At 42.3% G+C, this 18,766-nt stretch overlaps 1 protein-coding gene and 1 non-coding gene across 2 annotated transcripts; both read right to left on the reverse strand.

The window, feature by feature from the left end:
- Positions 1–726: 726 nt before the first annotated feature.
- Positions 727–3,744, reverse strand: LOC130720129 (probable NADH dehydrogenase [ubiquinone] 1 alpha subcomplex subunit 5, mitochondrial). Its single transcript, XM_057570747.1, has 2 exons — positions 3,368–3,744; positions 727–1,092 (listed from the first exon to the last, which is right to left on the reverse strand). The coding sequence occupies exons 1-2, from the start codon at positions 3,678–3,680 to the stop codon at positions 896–898; spliced, it is 510 nt and encodes a 169-aa protein (XP_057426730.1). The 5' UTR covers positions 3,681–3,744; the 3' UTR covers positions 727–895.
- A 14,040-nt stretch (positions 3,745–17,784) lies between these two features.
- LOC130721644 (small nucleolar RNA R71) lies at positions 17,785–17,891 on the reverse strand. The gene has a single exon (XR_009013566.1). It is a non-coding gene; the product is annotated as a small nucleolar RNA R71 (small nucleolar RNA).
- Between the last annotated feature and the right edge of the window lie 875 nt (positions 17,892–18,766).

An 18,766-nucleotide genomic window follows, 5' to 3' on the forward strand; every position in this document is an offset into this window, starting at 1 on the left:
TTATATATTAAATTTCTTTAAAAAAAGATGTGTTGATCTGTTATAGCAGGTTAAAAAAAGTGGTGTAAAATTACACCACTCTAAAAGTGGTGCATAGTGGAGGTCACCTATTTTTGGGTTTTAGATAGAAAAATGAAAATTCTTAATTTTTTAACTTTGAGACTAATTTTTGTTTTATTTATTGTTATTCTATTTTTTTTTATCTCATTTACAATGTGACAGTAAAATAATAGTGTTGATAAATCCTGTAAATTAAACTCTTACTATATTTCGAATGTGTCAGATTTATAAGAAAAATGTGATGGAAAAATAATTGTGTTGATAAACCTCACTTATGAGTTGATACCAATTACTGTATGTATTTTTTTTAAATTATTTTTTATAACATTTTAAACATTTTCTAATCTAATTTATCAATTTTTTAGATTTTTTTATATTTATTTCACTAGCTGGCCAACTCGCGAGCTCGTAGCGAGCCGGGTTGAGTTCATAATTTCCTGACTCGTCAAGACCCAGGTTTGACATAACCTAACCCGTTTTCAACCCAACCCGTGATGGGCTGACCCGTATTGATAGCTCTACTTAGGGTTATGATCTAACAATGCAATTTTAACACACTATTGGAAAGATAGTTAATTTGGGAGTCATGTTAACCCAACTAGATAAATACACTAAAAACTCTTGTTATTGATCTATCAACCAAGTCATTTCATGCATAGTATAAAGTGAAACAAAAAATTCTTGTTATTTCATACAGTTCAAGTTATTTAGAAGCCAAGGTTTTACTCCCAGAAAGATTTTTGAGTCTGAAACTACTAAACACAAACAACTTACTGTGGAGAAAGGAAAAATACATTCAAATTGAGAAACAACAAAGCTCTAATGTGGCTGAAGATCATGCCTTTGAGGGAGAATCACTGGAGCTGACAGCAGGGGTATCTTTTCCTGATTTGGATATTAGTGCCTCAAGTGTATCATGGAATTCTTTAGGGAGAGGATGAGGTCGGTGGAGAGGGACATGCTTGGGAACTGGTGCATCATTTTCAATCACTTCACATTCATAATCGTCTGGTACACCCCATGGATCCCATTCTGCAACAAATAGATATCTATATATAAGTACAATGCATAATTGTTTGTAATCAGAATATGCAAAAACATTATAAGAGATGCATATAACAGCCTTTCATAAACATTAATATAAATTGGAGATGATAACAAAATTTTATATTAACACCAAAGTATGAAGAAAAATCAAAGTCACAAATTATTGTCATGAAATAACAAAAACAGGCTTGAGCAGTATTGCAGTAAGCTGCTCCAATAACAAATATGAAACCAATAGCAACCAAAATCATAAAGTGAAAAAAGCCAACACTGTAATCCAAAATTTCAAAATACCATTACCATAGCTGAAGAAAAATCCACATTCAAGCATATGCATGTAGACAAACAACCACAGATGTTAGACACCATCTGCTCCAAATTTAAGTGGTGATTCCAAGATCTAAACTACCATTTACAAAGACAGAAGTTACCTATCCTAACAACCACATGCAGGTAGTGGCTCATAATGAATGGATTGAAAGGGCAACGGGAACGTGTGTCATTCCCTCATTAGCCCATTAATTTCGGGGGATAAAACCTGGATGCTTTGAGTGGCAAGGAGTCCTTCCATTACCATTCTGATTCTTCCTTTTAAGTTTACCCATTCTATTCCTTCCCAGTACCTCCTCAGCCATCCTTCAAAACATAGCCTTACCGAAGTTGGCATTTCAACATAAAAAACTCAGGACATTTGAGCTTCAGGAAATTTTAAGTTTGGAGCTTCTAAAATTTGAAAATGTCTAATGAAGTGTAACATCTAAACTGAACTAGATTTCGGACCACCAACATATATGAGTCAATGCTCTGTGAACCACGTAATCAATTGGAACCAACATCTAAAACTGCTTCAAAATATGCAAAAGAAACAGCAATCAGGAGTCTGCAATGGAATGATTTCTTCATTTTTAAGTTTACCCATGTGTTGTAGAAAATCTTCGCAAAAAGTAACTAAGTATTTATTTGTTAAGCAGTAATGAAACTCAATGCAAATTCTAAGAAAATCATCTGCCAGAAGGTAAATGAGTTTCCTTCCCCACTTGCAACTGCCTCACCAATTCAGCAATGATATAAGGACCTCTTTCCCATCAATCTTTCAGTTACCATCACATGACAGATAAGACATTTATACTTGAAAAACACACTAATACTTAAACCTTATAATACAACTTTACTCCGTCGGTATTATGCAGTTAAGAACTATTCATGAATTTGCTAGTCTCCCCAAGGAGTAACTCTAGAATGGACTACAAATATGCTCCAGAAAGTCTAGAATCAGAAACCTCACAGATAGATTTACCAGTAATTCTAAAATGAACCCCACAGAAACATTTGGAAGGAGAAATCTCGCAATCAATGAGGGTTTCTCTACAGTGCGTACAATTCCATTGATTTCACAATCTTATGACCCCAATAGAATGAGTTCTGCACTGGGATCAGGCCTGTTCAACTTAAATATGGTCATTGAATCAAGCAATATTGTGGTTCAACTTCTGATCTTGACAATACAGGGTGTAGTAAATAAATAAATAGCTATTCCACTTAAACTGCTCTAGCTCTAAGAGAACTACACTATCGTGGCAGAATATTGGATCCGCTTTGATTAATACCAACATAAAGACTCATCACACATACCTTTAGTTGTTATACAAAGGAAGGCTGGAACTAACTTAACTTATGCTACAATTTAATGAGAAACAAATTGTTAAATTTCTAGACTTTGGAATTTTCCAACCATACAAAACCTTTTCAATTTTTACTAGAATAACACCACATAAGGCCTGAAAGGAGTCTGACTAGAAACTCGAACAATGATGAAATTTTAAAGTAGAAAGACAGGGGGAAAATTACATGCTTAAATCCTAAATCAAAAGGATTTCAGAAGTGAAGGCTTCCAACTCACATGCTAACATGTTCATAAGCTAATTTTGATCCTATTTCCATCATTGTGATTTTATGATGCTTTGCATTGTAGCCTATCATTCAAGTACCCCCAATTTTCCCCCATGTAAATTTGCCAACTTCCAAAACCCCTAGATACTCTAAAAAAGCAAAAAAAAGACACACAAACAAGTAACAAACATGCAAATTCACAACACCCTACAAAACAATCACATCCCTTTTCTTCTACTTTCACTCTCTGAATTCCTGAAACCCTTCAAATAACAAACAACAAAAACACAGACAACAAAGTAGAAAAGTAAAAAAGGAGAAATATAAAAAAAATAAAAATCCCCAATTTTCTCAGAATGATTGAAATTACCGATCATGTGGGAAATGAGTTTGAGCTCATCTTGAGCCTCCTCGATGAGCTCCTCGACCTGGCCACACCCAAGACGATTCTCGATTGCCTCCCAGTCCTCTTCCTCCTGGCACGCCTTCAGCCTGTGCCTCGTGAAACTCTCCACCGCCTTCCGGTACCCTTCGTCCTCCGGAACCTTCTGGATCTCGGTCAGCGTCTTGTTGTACAGCCCAATCAGCACCTCCCTCGCGTTCGGCACCACGTCCAGCCCCACTATCCCCGTCGTCTCCTTCATCTTCGCCATCAATGGCCGCGCCACCGCACGCAGAAACATCTTCGATCGACCCACAAACACACTCTCTCTCAGTGAAATGAAATGCGATGCTCTCAGAGTGATCGAAGATCGATATAGACATTTCAGTTTTTTGTTTTTGTGGGTAACTAGCAATGGGACTCATTGGGCTTCTGTTGCCTGGGCCTTCAATGTCTCGATGAGTAGTACTAGTACCGTTTTTTTATAAATGAAAAAATGTAGTATTTTATTTTTGGTTTAATTGCACATTTTGTTCCCTACCTATAATATTTTAACAATTTCGGTCCCCAATAAAAATCAATTCCATTTTGGATACCAACATTAGCCTTTGTTTCCAACTTTGTTTTCCGTACATCTTCTGTTAAAAAACTTAGTTTCTCTCTCCTAATGGCGACTCTTTCATGACTTGACACTCACGTGACCAATTCAACCCCCAACTTTCATCAAAATCCTTGAATGAAACCTTAGGGTCCAAATTAGCAACACTTGAAGAAACCAGAAGAAAGTGCGAGGGAGAGAGAAAGAGAGAGAGCTTGGTCGCGCCGACGAAGTGCAAATCGACGGCGAACGTGAGTGTTGTAAGATCAAGTTTTGATCGAGTAGTACAACTCTATGTTTTGATGATTACAAGTTAACATTTTAGTATGAACAATTTTGATACTCTAACGTGTTTTTCTGAGTGTGCTTTTTACAGGCTTTGACCTTAATCAAATCTCACACTAATCAGAAGCACTGTGCTTAAAAGAGTGTCCCAAGCAACGCTTTCGCAATCTCTATGTTCAGTCTGAACAGTAGAAAAGCTTCAGAAGATCTGAAGTCAATCAAGCTCTGATAAGGACTCAGCTCACTTGAAGTTCTGAAGGTCCAGACGTTCTAACAACCCAGACACTCTGAAGGTTCAGATGTTCTGATGGTGTAGAAGACTCTGAAGATCTAGAAGCTGAAAAGTGGTGACTCTGAAGTCCAGAAGCAAAATGGCTCTGAAGACCAAGTACTTCGCTCTGAGTTCAGAATCAGAAGATACAACGGTCAGAGGATCCATGCTTCCCTCTGACTCTGATCAACAAGCTTCACAAGTTCCAACTTGAAGTTTTCCTCTGATCAGAAGTCTACGAGGTTAAAGGTCAAGTCACTATCCAAAGTACAAAAGCAGATGTACTATCCTGACGACCTAACCTAACATTCTCAGCCACAGCAGAAGCTGGAAATTCCAGACCTGCCCTCCAACGATAGCATTTGTAAGACCCGGAGATTTATTTATGTTTTGTATTATTGAAGAATAATATAAAGTACGATGTTTTATTCAGTAAGGAGAAATTACTGATTAAATGTTACTATATCGGTTGTATAGTAATTTATTGCGTAATTAATTATTACGTAAGGCGCGGGTAGTCGATGTGCATGCATGCACATGCATGAAATTCGAGTAGTGCATAGAATATGCATAAAAGGGAATTTTCGAGACTTATATCTATTATATTGGAGGAGGAGATTTATTTATTTATTTGTTAAATAAATATAAAGTGTTTTGGAATTTTATTTAAATAAAATTTTAATTGGATTTAATGTTATTTGGGAAATAAGAAAAAAAAAGTTGAAGATATATTTTCTTCTATGGAGTGGCCGAAACTTTTGTTAGGATAATGGTTTTGTTTTTTTTTTTTTCAAATTTGAAAATTATTTCCATGTGTTTAGTGTTTTAATTAAAAGAAGAAAAAAAACAAATATCCTAACAAACTAGAGGGGGGGGGGGGCGGCCAAGATGTTGTTAGAGGGAATCTAGGGAAGTTGGTTACTTGCTTAGTGGAAAAGAAAGTAATTTGAATCAAAATTAATTAAAATTATATTTTTGCCCTTGGGCTTGGGCTAAAATTAAGGGTTTTATCGTATTTTTACCTCCACATCCTCCACTATAAATAGGAGTCTCAGGTGATGGGAAATCACAACTCAGAGCTCTCTAAATTTTCGTGAGTCTCTCTCTCCCTCTCTAGAGTTCTTCTTGACCTCTATAGGAAATAATTCCTATAGTAACTAAGCTCTGCTTCCTTCGGGAAGTAGTGAACTCAAGTACTCTTCTTCTTGTTTACAAGAAGAAGATGTAATATTGGTTGATTTTAGGGGATGGGGTTCGAATATTTGAAGGGGGGAAATGATGCTCCTTTTTCCTTCAAATTCTAACCCTAGTTTGTTGGTCCGTGCAGGTTCGCGCACGGAAAGGTTAGATCGAACGTACTCGATCTCGCGTGGAAAGCTTAGCAAAGGTGAGGGCACTTCCGTCTAGAGAAGTCTTACTGCTTTCCTGCATGTGAAAAGTTGTATGCGAGTGTGGTTGATAACATGCTTAGTATTAGTATTCAATATTATGCTAAGTGATGATATGATGTATGATTTATTATTAAGTTAGTATGATAAATTCATAGTATGCTATAGGACTAGTTAGTTGATGTATGCTAGTTCAAGTATGCCTTATTTGCTAAATGAAATTATGCATGATGTTATTTAATTTCAATAGCATGAGATAAAATGCCTGTCTATTTACTTGAAGTAGTAACATGAGACTAGGATTTTATGATGTTTACTCGCATGCAAGTAGAGATTATGATTAGTGGAACATAGGTCTGGTTAGGACTATGGACCATGAGAACAGTGGTTCCGTTAGAGACAAAACGGATAACTTGCACGCGAGGGTGAATGCGGTTTGAACCATGATGTTATGACTTGTGGGTGTCTGACCCATGGTGTGCTGTGGTCGTTCCAAGGAACGCCATGATGTTGTGAGCTTTGCTCATGGTGTTGTTCGTCTGCTGGACGAATGGTGTTGGATCCAAGGTGAAAGGTGGTAGTGTGAAAAGTGAGGACGCATAGACTGACTGAAACTTAGGCTATGTGATTAACCCTATCGATATAATTCCGTTGAATATATTTTTGGAATATCTAGTTGTTCATAACATGCTTAGACAGGAACTACTTGAGAGTCAGAAGTTGACCCTCGCTATTTGTTATTTGTTGTTTGGGCGCTTAACGCCAACAGATGGTGATTCTGGACGAGCTGGTCGATCAGGACTGGGAGATTTACCGCCAGGTGAGGAACATTTATGTCGGCGGCGCTATCATCTTCAAGCGTGACCCGAGTGGACAGGTTGTGGTGACTCAGCCCCTTAGAGGAAGGATTCGGTTTCCTCATGAACCTTCCCGATTTGGACTTCCTGTGGAGATCGCTAGCAGTACGGAGTCCGACCCAGAGGAGATTCCGATTAATGAACCAGGCGAGGGAAGCGAGCCTTCGGTGAACTCGGAGTATCGTAACCCTGCGGAGGGACTTCAGATACCAAAGGAGGAGCCTATGAGCCCAGTGGAACCACCTGAGTATGGACTCGATGAGGGACTCAAGGATCTTGCACCCGAGGTACCAGATGTACCGCCAGGTTTCAAATGGACCATAGAGGAGTTAAAGCAGTGGAATCTGGAAATGCAAGCGAAGATTCAACGGGGAGCAGAAACGCCAGATCCTTCGAATATGTGGGCTGGACACTATGCAGACTGTAATCAGGACCATGGGTGGAAATGAGAGCGTTGATTTATCTTTAAAGTTTAGTTTGCAAGTACTTTATTTGAATTCTTGATGTAATCAAATCGACGAGTATTACAATGTGGTTTATTTACACACCTGGGTGTGGCCACGGGTTTTATTTATTTATGAAGTTTTAATTTTGGACATGTCGATTATCTTTGTTACATGATTCCGCGCGTTTTGAAACTAATGGTTATTGAAGAGTTTTACGTAAAACGAACTTTTACCACTAAGTAAAGATTAACAAATTAATCGGCGAAAATTCTTTACGAAAATTATGTTATTTGGCTTTTCGTGACTTTCGAGAAATCGTGGCGTTACATTGTGGTATCAGAGCTCCGGTTGAGAAAACCAGAGCACTAGGGTTTTGGGCACACGAGTTGGTACTCGTTACTTCTTGTTTTAAGATGTTTTGAAAGTTTTCCGCAGTGAGGATGGGTAGAATTTTGTGTGCTAAGATGTTTGAAGTGTGATCTTATTTGGAGAGGAGTATCATTGCCATGATGCTTTAGTTGAAAGTTTTTACTGTTAGATGATCTCTCTGACTGAGGAACTGACGTTTGGTCGTGGTTTTATCAACAAGCAGGTTTGACATCATGCCTCCTAGACAGGACCCAACCAACGCTCAGCTCGCTCAGGCCATGGCTCAATTGGCCCAAGTGGTGGCTCAGCATGCCAATGCTAGTGTTACGATGGCTGCTGCACAAGCTCAGAGAGAGGCTGAAGAACATGCCAGGAGGGCGCAGAGGTTGGAACGGGAGCTGAACCAGGATCAGGTCAGGATGAGAACTGATTTCAATCGGCAGAACCCGCCAAAGTTTGAAGGGGAAGCTGAACCCGAGAAAGTGGATCTTTGGATCCAAGAGCTGGAAAAGATTTTTGAGGCTTTGCACACAACTGATGGAGAGAAGGTGAATCTTGCTACCTTCATGCTGAAAGGGGATGCAGAGTACTGGTGGAGGAGCACCAGGCTGTTGATGACGACTAACCAGGTGGCTATTACCTGGGATTCATTCAAAACAGCTTTTCTGAACAAGTACTTTCCAGAGACTGCAAGAGATGATATGGAGAACCGTTTCCTCAGACTAAAACAAGGAAGCATGACTGTTGGGGAATATGCAGCCAAGCTGGAGAGTCTGTCGAAGTACTTTCGCTTCTTCCGAGTACAAGTTGATGAAGGGTATCTCTGCAACCGTTTCATGATTGGTTTGAGGGATGAAATTGAGGAGTCCGTCAGACCTTTGGGAGTCAGAGTCTTTCAACAGCTGGTTGAGAAGTCTCGCGAGGTTGAGGTCATGAAGAATCGTCGGGGAAACCGACAGGAAAGTGGAGGGCCGATCAGGTCTGGTCAGAAACAAGCTGGGAAGACTGAAAAGGGTAGGGCTGGTCAGAAGAAGCCTTATCATAATGCTACTGGCAGGACATCATCTACCAAAGTCGGAGCAAAAACTCCGAGAGAAGATGTTACTTGTTTCAAGTGTAATGAGAAAGGGCACTATGCCAATGAATGTGGGAAAGAGGTTACTTGCTGGAAGTGCCAGAAGACGGGGCACATCTCGACAAACTGTCCTGATGCGCCAAAAGCTGAACCTGTGTTGAATACGGCAAGGGGGAGACATCCAGTTGCTAAGGGACGTGTCTTTGCTGTTACTAGCAAGCAAGCTGAGGGTTTTGAAGATCTTATTCAGGGTACGTGTACTATTGCTGGTATCTCCTTGATGGTTTTGTTTGATTCGGGTGCTACGCACTTCCTCAACTGCGACACGTGAAAGACATCGTGAATGTTGGAAAGAAACGGTGGTAACGCAATCTGATACGCAACTGGCCCAACACGACGAGTGATCTGGTAAGGTCCAATGAACTTTGGCGTGAGCTTCCTTGACTTAATAGCCCGGCCAACTCCGGTAGTCTGAGTAACTCGTAGAAACACATGGTCGCCCTCTTCAAACTCTAGGGTTATGCGCTGCTGATCGGCATAACTCTTCTGTCTGCTCTGCGAAGCTCTCATCTTTTCCCTGATTTGTTTAACCTTCTCAGTCGTTTGTTGCAGAAGTTCTGGCCCAATCAACAAACTCTCCCCATCTTAATACCAACACAACGGTGTCCTACACTTTTGACCATACAAAGCTTCATACGGTGCCATCCCGATGCTCGCATGAAAGCTGTTGTTGTATGTGAATTCGATCAATGGCAGGAGATCATCCCAGCTTCCTCTGTTGTCTAATACACAAGCACGCAGGAGATCCTCTAGCGACTGAATAGTTCTCTCTGTTTGCCCGTCAGTTTGTGGATGATATGCCGAACTCAATCTCAGCTTGGTTCCTAACGCCTCATAAAGAGCTCCCCAAAAGTGCGATGTAAACTTCGGATCACAGTCGGACACAATACTCGTCGGAACTCTGTGTAGTCGCACAATCTCAGCCACATAAATCTCAGCCAACTTCTCCACGTTGTAAGTAGTTCTCACTGGTAGAAAATGTGCTGACTTGGTCAAACGGTCCACGATTACCCAAATCGAATCGTGTCTCTTCTGTCTTCTTGGCAAGGCCACCACAAAATCCATGGAGATGCTATCCCATTTCCATTCTGGCACGTCTAAACTCTGTAACATACCGGCAGGTCTCTGATGCCTTCTGGCAAGTCAAGCATGCAGCTACATACTCGGCCACTTGTTTCTTCATTCCCGGCCACCAGAAGTTCAGTTTCAAGTCTTGATACATCTTTGTCATTCCAGGATGAATGCTCCACTTGCTCTTGTGTCCTTCATCCATGATCAGCCTTCTCAATTCTGGGTTGTTGGGTACACAAACTCTGTCCTTGCATCGTAGGATGTTGTCAGTCCCTATCCCTTGAATCACTAAGTTTCTCTTCTCTAGCATAAACGCATCTTGCAACTGTTGCTCTCTAATCTCTTCCATCAGTCCACTGGCGATTCTGATCATACCAAACTTCAACATTCCCTCAGACGGTGTCACACCCAAACTCATATCTCGAAATTGTTCCAGCAACTCCAGCTCTTTAACCATCATTGACGAGACATGCATCTTCCTACTCAAAGCATCAGCAACTACATTTGCCTTCCCAGGGTGATATTGCAGCGTAAACTCATAGTCCTTGATGAACTCCATCCATCTTCGTTGTCTCATGTTCAGCTCCTTCTGATCGAACAAGTATTTAAGACTCTTGTGATCGCTAAATATCGTGAAAGTACAACCATAGAGGTAATGCCTCCAGATTTTGAGCGAAAACACAATGGCAGCTAACTCCAAATCGTGCGTCGGGTAGTTCTTCTCGTGAGTCTTCAACTGTCTCGAAGCATAAGCCACCACTTTCCGATGTTGCATCCGTACACATCCCAAGCCTTGATATGAAGCATCACAGTAGACCTCATAAGGTTCCTCCGGTTGTGGCAAAATAAGCACATGTGACGTCGTCAAACGTTCCTTCATGGTCTGAAAACTTGTCTCACACGCTTTAGTCCATGCAAAAGGTTGATCCTTCCTCGTAAGTTGAGTCAAAGGTCCAACAATCTTGGCAAATCCCTCAATGAAGCATCTATAATATCCAGCTAAACCCACGAAACTTCTGATTTCTGTCACTGTCTTCGGTTGTTCCCAAGCCAAAACAGTCTCCACCTTCGCTGGATCCACAGCTATGCCTTCCTTTGAGATAACATGGCCTAAGAAGTTGACTTCCTCAAGCCAGAATTCACACTTGGAAGGGTTCGCATACAACTTTTTCTCTCGCAGCACTTGTAAAACTTGGCGCAGATGTTCTTCGTGTTCCTTAGCGTCCTTCGAATAGATCAGAATGTCGTCAATAAACACCACTACAAACCGATCCAAGAACTCATGAAAGATGCGGTTCATGTAGTCCATGAAAACAGCAGGTGCATTCGTCACCCCAAACGGCATCACTAGGTACTCGTAATGTCCGTAGCGAGTTCTGAAAGCAGTCTTCTGTATATGCTCAGTCTTCACTCTGATCTGATGATAGCCCGACTTCAAGTCTATCTTGGAGAATACGGCAGCCCCTCGTAGTTGGTCCATCAAATCATTTATCCTCGGTAACGGGTATCTGTTCTTGACCGTCGCCTTGTTGAGTTGTCGATAGTCCACACACAATCTAGACTTTCCGTTTTTCTTCTTGACTAAAAGCACTGGCGCTCCTCACGGTGAGACACTTGGTCGAATGAATCCTTTTGCCGAAAGATCCTCTAACTGAGACTTCAACTCCACTAGCTCTGCAGGTGCCATACGGTAAGGTGCGATCGAAATCGGTCCGGTTCCGGGTACAATGTCGGTCACGAACTCTACGTCGCGTACTGGAGGTAGTCTAGGTACGTCTCTAGGAAAAATATCAGCGAAATCTCGAACCACTGGAATGCCATGAACATCTGAGTCCTTCCTTCCCTCCAAGCTTAGCAATGAAGAGTACTTCTGAGTGCCCTCGCTCAACGATGCACTAATGTGGTTAGTAGAAAAGTACTCGAAAAGATCAGAGTCGGGGAACACCACTTTCTTTCGACTACAGTCCAAAAGACAATGGTAGTGGGATAACCAATCCATCCCTAGGATTACATCTAGGTTTTTAAGGGGTAAGCATACTAGGTTGGCATGAAAAGTTCTATCTCGATATACTACTGAACAGTGCATGCATGCAGCATTAGCAAGTAGGGTCTTAGCAGGTGTAGTCACCATAAGATCAAAACTCAAAGCAGTAATAGGCAGATTCAGTCTTGATACGCAATCCTTAGAGACAAAAGAATGAGTTGCACCAGAATCAAAGAGTACAGTTAGAAGGTTACCGTCGATTTCACACTCTCCTCTGATCAAGCCATCCACTCCTTCAGCATCTTCGCCATCCATTGTGTAAACTCTCCTCCTAGCAGCTGGGCGCTTTCCTCTAGCAGTATTCATACACGGTTCAGCCTTAGGTGCCTTGCAGTCCACAGCCAGATGCCCCGGTCGATTGCAGTTGAAGCATCTTGGTGGTGTTATGCAACTGCTTGCATAGTGCCCAACAGCTCCACACCTGTAGCAGGTCACGTCATTGTTTGGGGTACGGTTTCCTGACCCTCCAGAAGCAGCAGCAACAGCCATCGGCTTGTAACGTCCCGGGGTAAACCCTCTCCCCGCAGGACGTTGATAAGGTTTCTTCGCCTGAAGTCTTCCTCTTCCCTGAAAGCTCTGGGGTGCCGACCTCATTGGTCCTCCAACTCCAGCCTTGTTCAATCTCTTGTTCTTCATCAGCTCTACCTCTGTAGCCTTCTCAACCAATGCCTGAAACCGCACAATCCCTAACGGTCTCACTGGGTCCTCAATATCAGCCCGCAGCCCATTCACAAAGCGCTTGCAAATGTAGGGTTCGTCAACCTGATCACGGAAAAATCGGAAGTGTTTGGCCAAGGATTCCAGCTTAGCATCATATTCCGGAATAGACATGCTCCCTTGATGAAGAGTCATAAACTGTGCCTCACGCTCGTCACGAGCACTAGCAGGAAAGTACTTTTCCAGAAAAGCAGCACGAAACGAAACCCAGTTCACCACCACATGGTTAGCCTCCATAATCCCTCTGGCGCCCCTCCACCAGTACTCAGTATCACCCAACAACAGAAAGGTTGCCATGCCCACCTTGGCTCCTCAGCAGTCTGCAGCACACCGAAGATCTTCTCTATTTCCTCGATCCAAAGATCCGCTTTGTCCGGGTCAGTACCACCCGAGAACTTAGGTGGATCCTGTCTCCTGAAGTCATTCAGCCCCTTGTTCTGATCCAAAGTCACCTCCCTCTGACGTTGGTATTGATCACGCGCTTCCTCTGTAGCACGCCTCTGAGCGTTGTCGTTCGCCTGATTAGTCATTGCCTGAGCCATAGTGGCCATCATCTCAGCTAGTTGATTCGTGTTCACCATCGTCTGTTACCCCATGGAAACTGTTAGTCCTAATCGTATGATAGCACTAAAAGTCTATCCCACATGATCAAGTAACAATGCAATCAATTAGAGCGAAGATCGCTCTGCAGACAATCAATTTTTCACTCTTTGCAGAGTCACACAACCTAGCACAGAAGACCTATTCCCCAAAGACTCCCAAAAGACTCGACTAAGCTCTGATACCACAATGTAACACCCCGATTTCCGGGTGTCACTTTAGAAACTCAAAATAAACTTTAAGCGGAAAAGCAGGTATTTTTTTTTCATTTGATTCTTTTTCTCTTTTTGATTAGAGTGATAGAAAATAAAGACATAAACCCAGCAAACTAAAACTAACCGATGTACATCATATAAACAGGTACAGCCTCAGCTGCACTCCAGCGTCACGCGCACTCGTAGTGACTCCCAAGTAGTGTGCCCGTATGCAAATATATACAGATCCAGAAATGTGAGTGAGAAAGTTATAATTACAATCCACTAGGAGAAAGTCGGCCTCAAAATGGCCTAAGAAAAGACCCCTACAGTCCGACTGACTCTCTGTGATCCTCCAGCAAGAGAACCATACAAAAAGCCATGCGTCGGGAACCTACCCTGTCCCAAAACAAACGAATTAGAGCTCTACACAAAATATGGTGCCCACCTAACCTACCCTCCAGAACTGCTCACATATCCTCCTCCTCCCCCTCGTCGCTCGGCGAGTAGCTGTCAACGTCGGTGTCGGAGTCAGAGTCCGAGTCCACAGCGAACTGAAGGCGGCAAGTTGAAGCTCAGCTCCATGCGTCGTAGAACTCCCTTCGTTAGACGTCCACGCTCGTCAGTACGGTCCTCCATGACCCTTCCCCGGTACGTCGCCCGATGATCCACAGGATCGATCACCTAAGAGTGGGGGTACGTCGGTCAACCAGCTCAAACCTGATCCCCCCCGAGGGAGAGACCATCGAAAACCAATCTGCCATCGACATCTGGCAGTAGGCCGACCGCCCAAATACAAACATGAAACCAAAGCCAAGGCGCTAGGGTCAACTCACGGAATAGAATAATTATACAAACAACATGTGATTGGGGGTATAGATATATATATATATGTTTATATATATATAAATATATTCCTAGCATGTTATCGGCTCTAACAATAATTCTATAATGCAACCAGCATACAATTCCAGTCAGGGTGAATGTATGCGTGAAATGCAATTCAAAATGATCCGGATAGTTGTTTGGGATGGGCACCATCGAGTCTGCCCTACACCGGCCTAGTGTCGACAACTCTGCTCGGGTGTCGCTTACAAACCCATGCATAGTCAGATCAGTCACAACCACCCTAGGTTGTACCACTCTGCCCGCTATGCCGAAGATACACCCAGGTGTTCTTCGATGAAGGCCGTCCCAACCTTCGTGAAGTCGTCCCAACTTCACCGAGGCCCAATCTTTCGACCGTCCCAACCTCGAATGTATGCATGATGCAGTATGGTTAGCCAAACATCGAATCGTCCTCACAACGCACGTGTTTAGCTTAAATCTCAATTTCAAAACTCAAGGGTTTAATGTCGACCCTACGACATAAACTCCAACAAAAAGTACCAATGTACTCGGTGACCTCCTCTCGTCACCGTGGCTCACCCCCGTGGTGCCCACCAATTCCCAGTAACTTCAAGACTTGTCGACATTTCCCCGTCTTTCGCAATCATTTTCCCCTTTAGGTTCCCTATGGTTTATTCGTTAATGAAAATGTTTCAAGTTGAATTATTCAAGTTATGGGTTTTATTCTTGAAGACTAAGTTCCCTAAGGTCTCTAGTTCCAAGATTCTATTCATTCTAAGCTTGCCAAAAATCCCACCAAATGTAACCCCGTGGAAAGTCTAAGTATACAAACGATGGCTAGGTCTCAAACCTCGGGTTTGGACTTGCCTAGGGTTGTTCATCCAACCCGAAAGATCAAATGGAATCAGTTCAGTGATTCTTCGCTCCGAAATCGCGTCAAGGCGCAGAATTTAATACAACATCAACATCATAAGTTATGAAAACAACATAGCAATAATTCATCATCATATCCAATATCAAAGTAATATACAAGTCGAATTTATCGACGCCTATCATGCAATCTTAGCTAATAGGTAAGTTGCCCTAACCTCGAGTTGCTCCAGCCTCGCAGCGTAGGTTTTCCTCACCTGTTAGCTCGGTACCACCCCAAGTTCCTTCAACTGAACCTTGGAGTAAACAAAGCGAAAATCAAATCAAACACAATCAATTCGAACATAACGAAGTTAACTAACGATAGACAAAGCGTATGAAGCTTCGGAGTACAACAAACGAGCACGAGAGGACGAGTTATCACGAAAACGAAATTCTCCTCCCTCCTAAACATGCTCTCGGCCACTCTCTAGAAATAGGGGTTCCAGCGCTTTTTCTTCGATCTAATTTAATTGCTAGGTAGTTTTAGGGTAAAACTAGGGTAAAGAAACTGTCGGAAAAATTTTAGAACGAACGGTTGGAATTACGACTAGTTAGGGGCACTAATGACCCTATTTTAGTAGTGTTTTTAGGGTCATTTCTGTGATAGTTTTGAGTCTTTTTGTTGAGTCTCATGTAGTGTTTCATGCATTATAATGCATTTTTATCTTTTCTTTGAGTCTTTACTTGGTTTTGGTAATTTTGTAGTTTTATAGGGACTTTTCTTGCATTTTAAGTAAGTTTAGGACTTGCATGATTTTCTTTTGTTTTATGAAGGACCTCTTGTGCTAATAAGCTCTTTGAGCTTCTGGAATTTTCCTTGTCTTGTTGGTTAAGGTTGCAAATCAGAAACTAAAGGAAAAAGAAAGCCAAAAAGCATGGAATTGAAGGAGGACTTAAAGAGGACTTAAAGAGGCTTGAAAGGGGAGTTACAAGAAGCTGAAAAGGCTGTTCTAGCGAAGCTTGAGCGCCTAGGCGCTGGGAATTGGCGCCTAGGCGCTAGTGCATTTTCCTGAGGGTCAAGGAATTGGCGCCCAGGCGCTGGGAATTGGCGCCTCGGCGCCAATTAGCTCCATAGAGCATGTTTTGGGCATGCAATTGGCGCTCAGGCGCTCTGAATTGGCGCCTGAGCGCCCAAACTCGTATTTTGTGGCTATAAATAAGGCTTAGGCCAATTTCTTTTGGACACTTAGTCATTTTACTCATTTTAGATCAAGTTTGAGAGCTGAGGAGAATTTTGGGGCTGTAGGAAGGCTTCCAACTTGTATTTTTCTCAGGTTTTCATTACATTTTCTGCATGAATTCACTAGCCATGAGTGGCTAGTTTCCTTTTTTGCTTTGGGTTAAGATATTCTATGAAGTTTTAGTTTGTTAAATCCTATCTCTATGCATGAGTTTTTGATTTAATCTTGTATTTCAATTCCTTTATGCATGTTTAGCTTTGGTGCACCTTTGCTATAGGCTAGATTATAATCAAATGGAAGTTTGTTATGATTTAGGGACATGAATTGAAATAGATCCTTCTATACTTGCTTCAAGGCATAGAGTGAGGGGAGGGTTTTGTTGGCCTGAATATACATGCTTTTAAACCTCTTATGAATGTTTAAGTACACAAGAAATTGGGCTTAACTTTCAGTTTGAGAGAATTACTTTTGTGAGGAATCAACTAGTAAGTACATAGGCTATAGCAACAAGAGATAAATCAAGGTGTCACATGCATAGGATAGGTGGACTAAAGTGGATTAGATGATCAACAACCCAAGGCAATTTTCTATCAATTGTTATTTACAACATTATCAACATTGCTCTTGTGCAAAACTTTTGTCACAAACAACCAAAACCAATTTCTGAATTTTATTGCTTTAGAAACTTGCAAACTTTAGGCTTAAATCAACAATTCTCACTCACAATCACTGTGGTTCGATATTTTAAAACTCGGAGGTATTCGTACACTTGCGAATTGACCAACAAGTTTTTGGCGCCGTTACCGGGGATTGTTTGTGGTTTTTGGTTTAAGTTGAAAAATTTGTTTGTTTGTGTTACTAAGCATTGCATTGAATAGGTGTTACTAACCTTTTCTCTGGTTTTTGTGATTTCAGTTTATGCAAGGTAGACTTGGCACGGATCCATTGTTGTTTGATCCGGAGCCAGAACGCACTCTCCATCGTCGTCGAGCTCAGCAAAGAGCTGCATAGATAGCCGCCATGGCTGCCCATATGACGGAGGAGGAATTGCAAGCCCACATTGAAGAAAGAGTGAATGAGGCTATTGCTCAAAGACTTCAAGAGCAAGAAACGGAGAATGCCAATCGTTCTCTTAGAGACCTCACCTCAGCTGCCATGAGCTACGATTATCCGGGCAGCATAGTTTCCCCTGATGGCACGGGAAATTTTGAGCTGAGGCCGGCATTCATTAATTTGGTGAGCCAAAATCAGTATGGTGGAGGTGCTCTTGAAGATCCTCATGCACACATGGAGCGGTTTATCCGCAATTGCAACACTTATCGAGTTCAGAATGTTTCAGCGGACACCATCCGCTTGAGTTTGTTCCCTTTTTCTTTGAGGGACACTGCTGAAGAATGGTTGAATTCACAGCCCCAAGGTAGCATCACATCTTGGGAAGACTTGGCTGAGAAATTCACCACAAGGTTTGTTCCAAGAGCCCTCTTGAGAAAGCTCAAGAACGACATCATGACTTTTGCTCAATCCACCGATGAAAATCTCTATGAAGCTTGGGAGAGGTTCAAAAAGCTCTTGAGGAGGTGTCCTCAACACAACCTCACCCAAGCTGAACAAGTAGCAAAGTTCTATGATGGTCTCCAATATTCTTCGAGGTTTGGCTTGGATGCGGCTTCAAACGGTGAGTTCGATGCCTTACTTCCACAAGTGGGGTACGAGTTGATTGAAAAAATGGCTATAAGAGCTATGAACTCAAGTAATGAACGCCTAGCCCGAAGAGGAGTCCTAGAGGTTGAGGCTTATGATCAGCTCATGGCCTCCAACAAGCAACTCTCCAAGCAAATGAATGAGATTCAAAATCAAATGAAGACTACCAAGATTGGTGGTCGAGTTGCCAAATTGGAGTGTGTGACTTGTGGAGGGCCACATGACAGCGAAGAATGCACAGAGACTAGACCGGAGGAGGAAGTGAAGGCCATGGGTCAAGCTTGGAATGACCCATTTTCAAATACTTACAATCCAGGATGGAGGAATCACCCTAATTTTTCTTGGAGGCAAGGTAATAGTGGGCAAGGAAATGGCTTTCAAAGGCAATTTCCTAGCCAAGGATTCCAAGGCCAGGCGGGATAACCTTCGTACCAGGGAAAGATCTGTCAACGGGATCACCTCGGGCGTTGGGCGAAGAAACTAAAGTCACCTTGGGGTGATTCGACAGTAACGAGGTGCGGTTTCTTGGGGGAAGGGCGAGGGGTCTCCTCGCCGGGAAGCCGTTTCCCACTCGCCTGGACCTTCGACAAGGACGTCTTGTCGCCCTTCAGATTAACCTGAGGAGGAAATGAGACTTTTCTTTTCTTCCCAAAGGCGTCCCGAAGACCTTCACTGGCGTGGCGCATTTTTCCTGAAGCAAAGAACAGCAAGGGTGAGTTAGCAGAGAATATGAAATACGAAGTAAACAAGGGAAACATTTACCAATCAC

The sequence above is a fragment of the Lotus japonicus genome, chromosome 5, assembly GCF_012489685.1.
Source record: "Lotus japonicus ecotype B-129 chromosome 5, LjGifu_v1.2".
In the NCBI taxonomy this organism is placed as follows: domain Eukaryota; kingdom Viridiplantae; phylum Streptophyta; class Magnoliopsida; order Fabales; family Fabaceae; genus Lotus; species Lotus japonicus.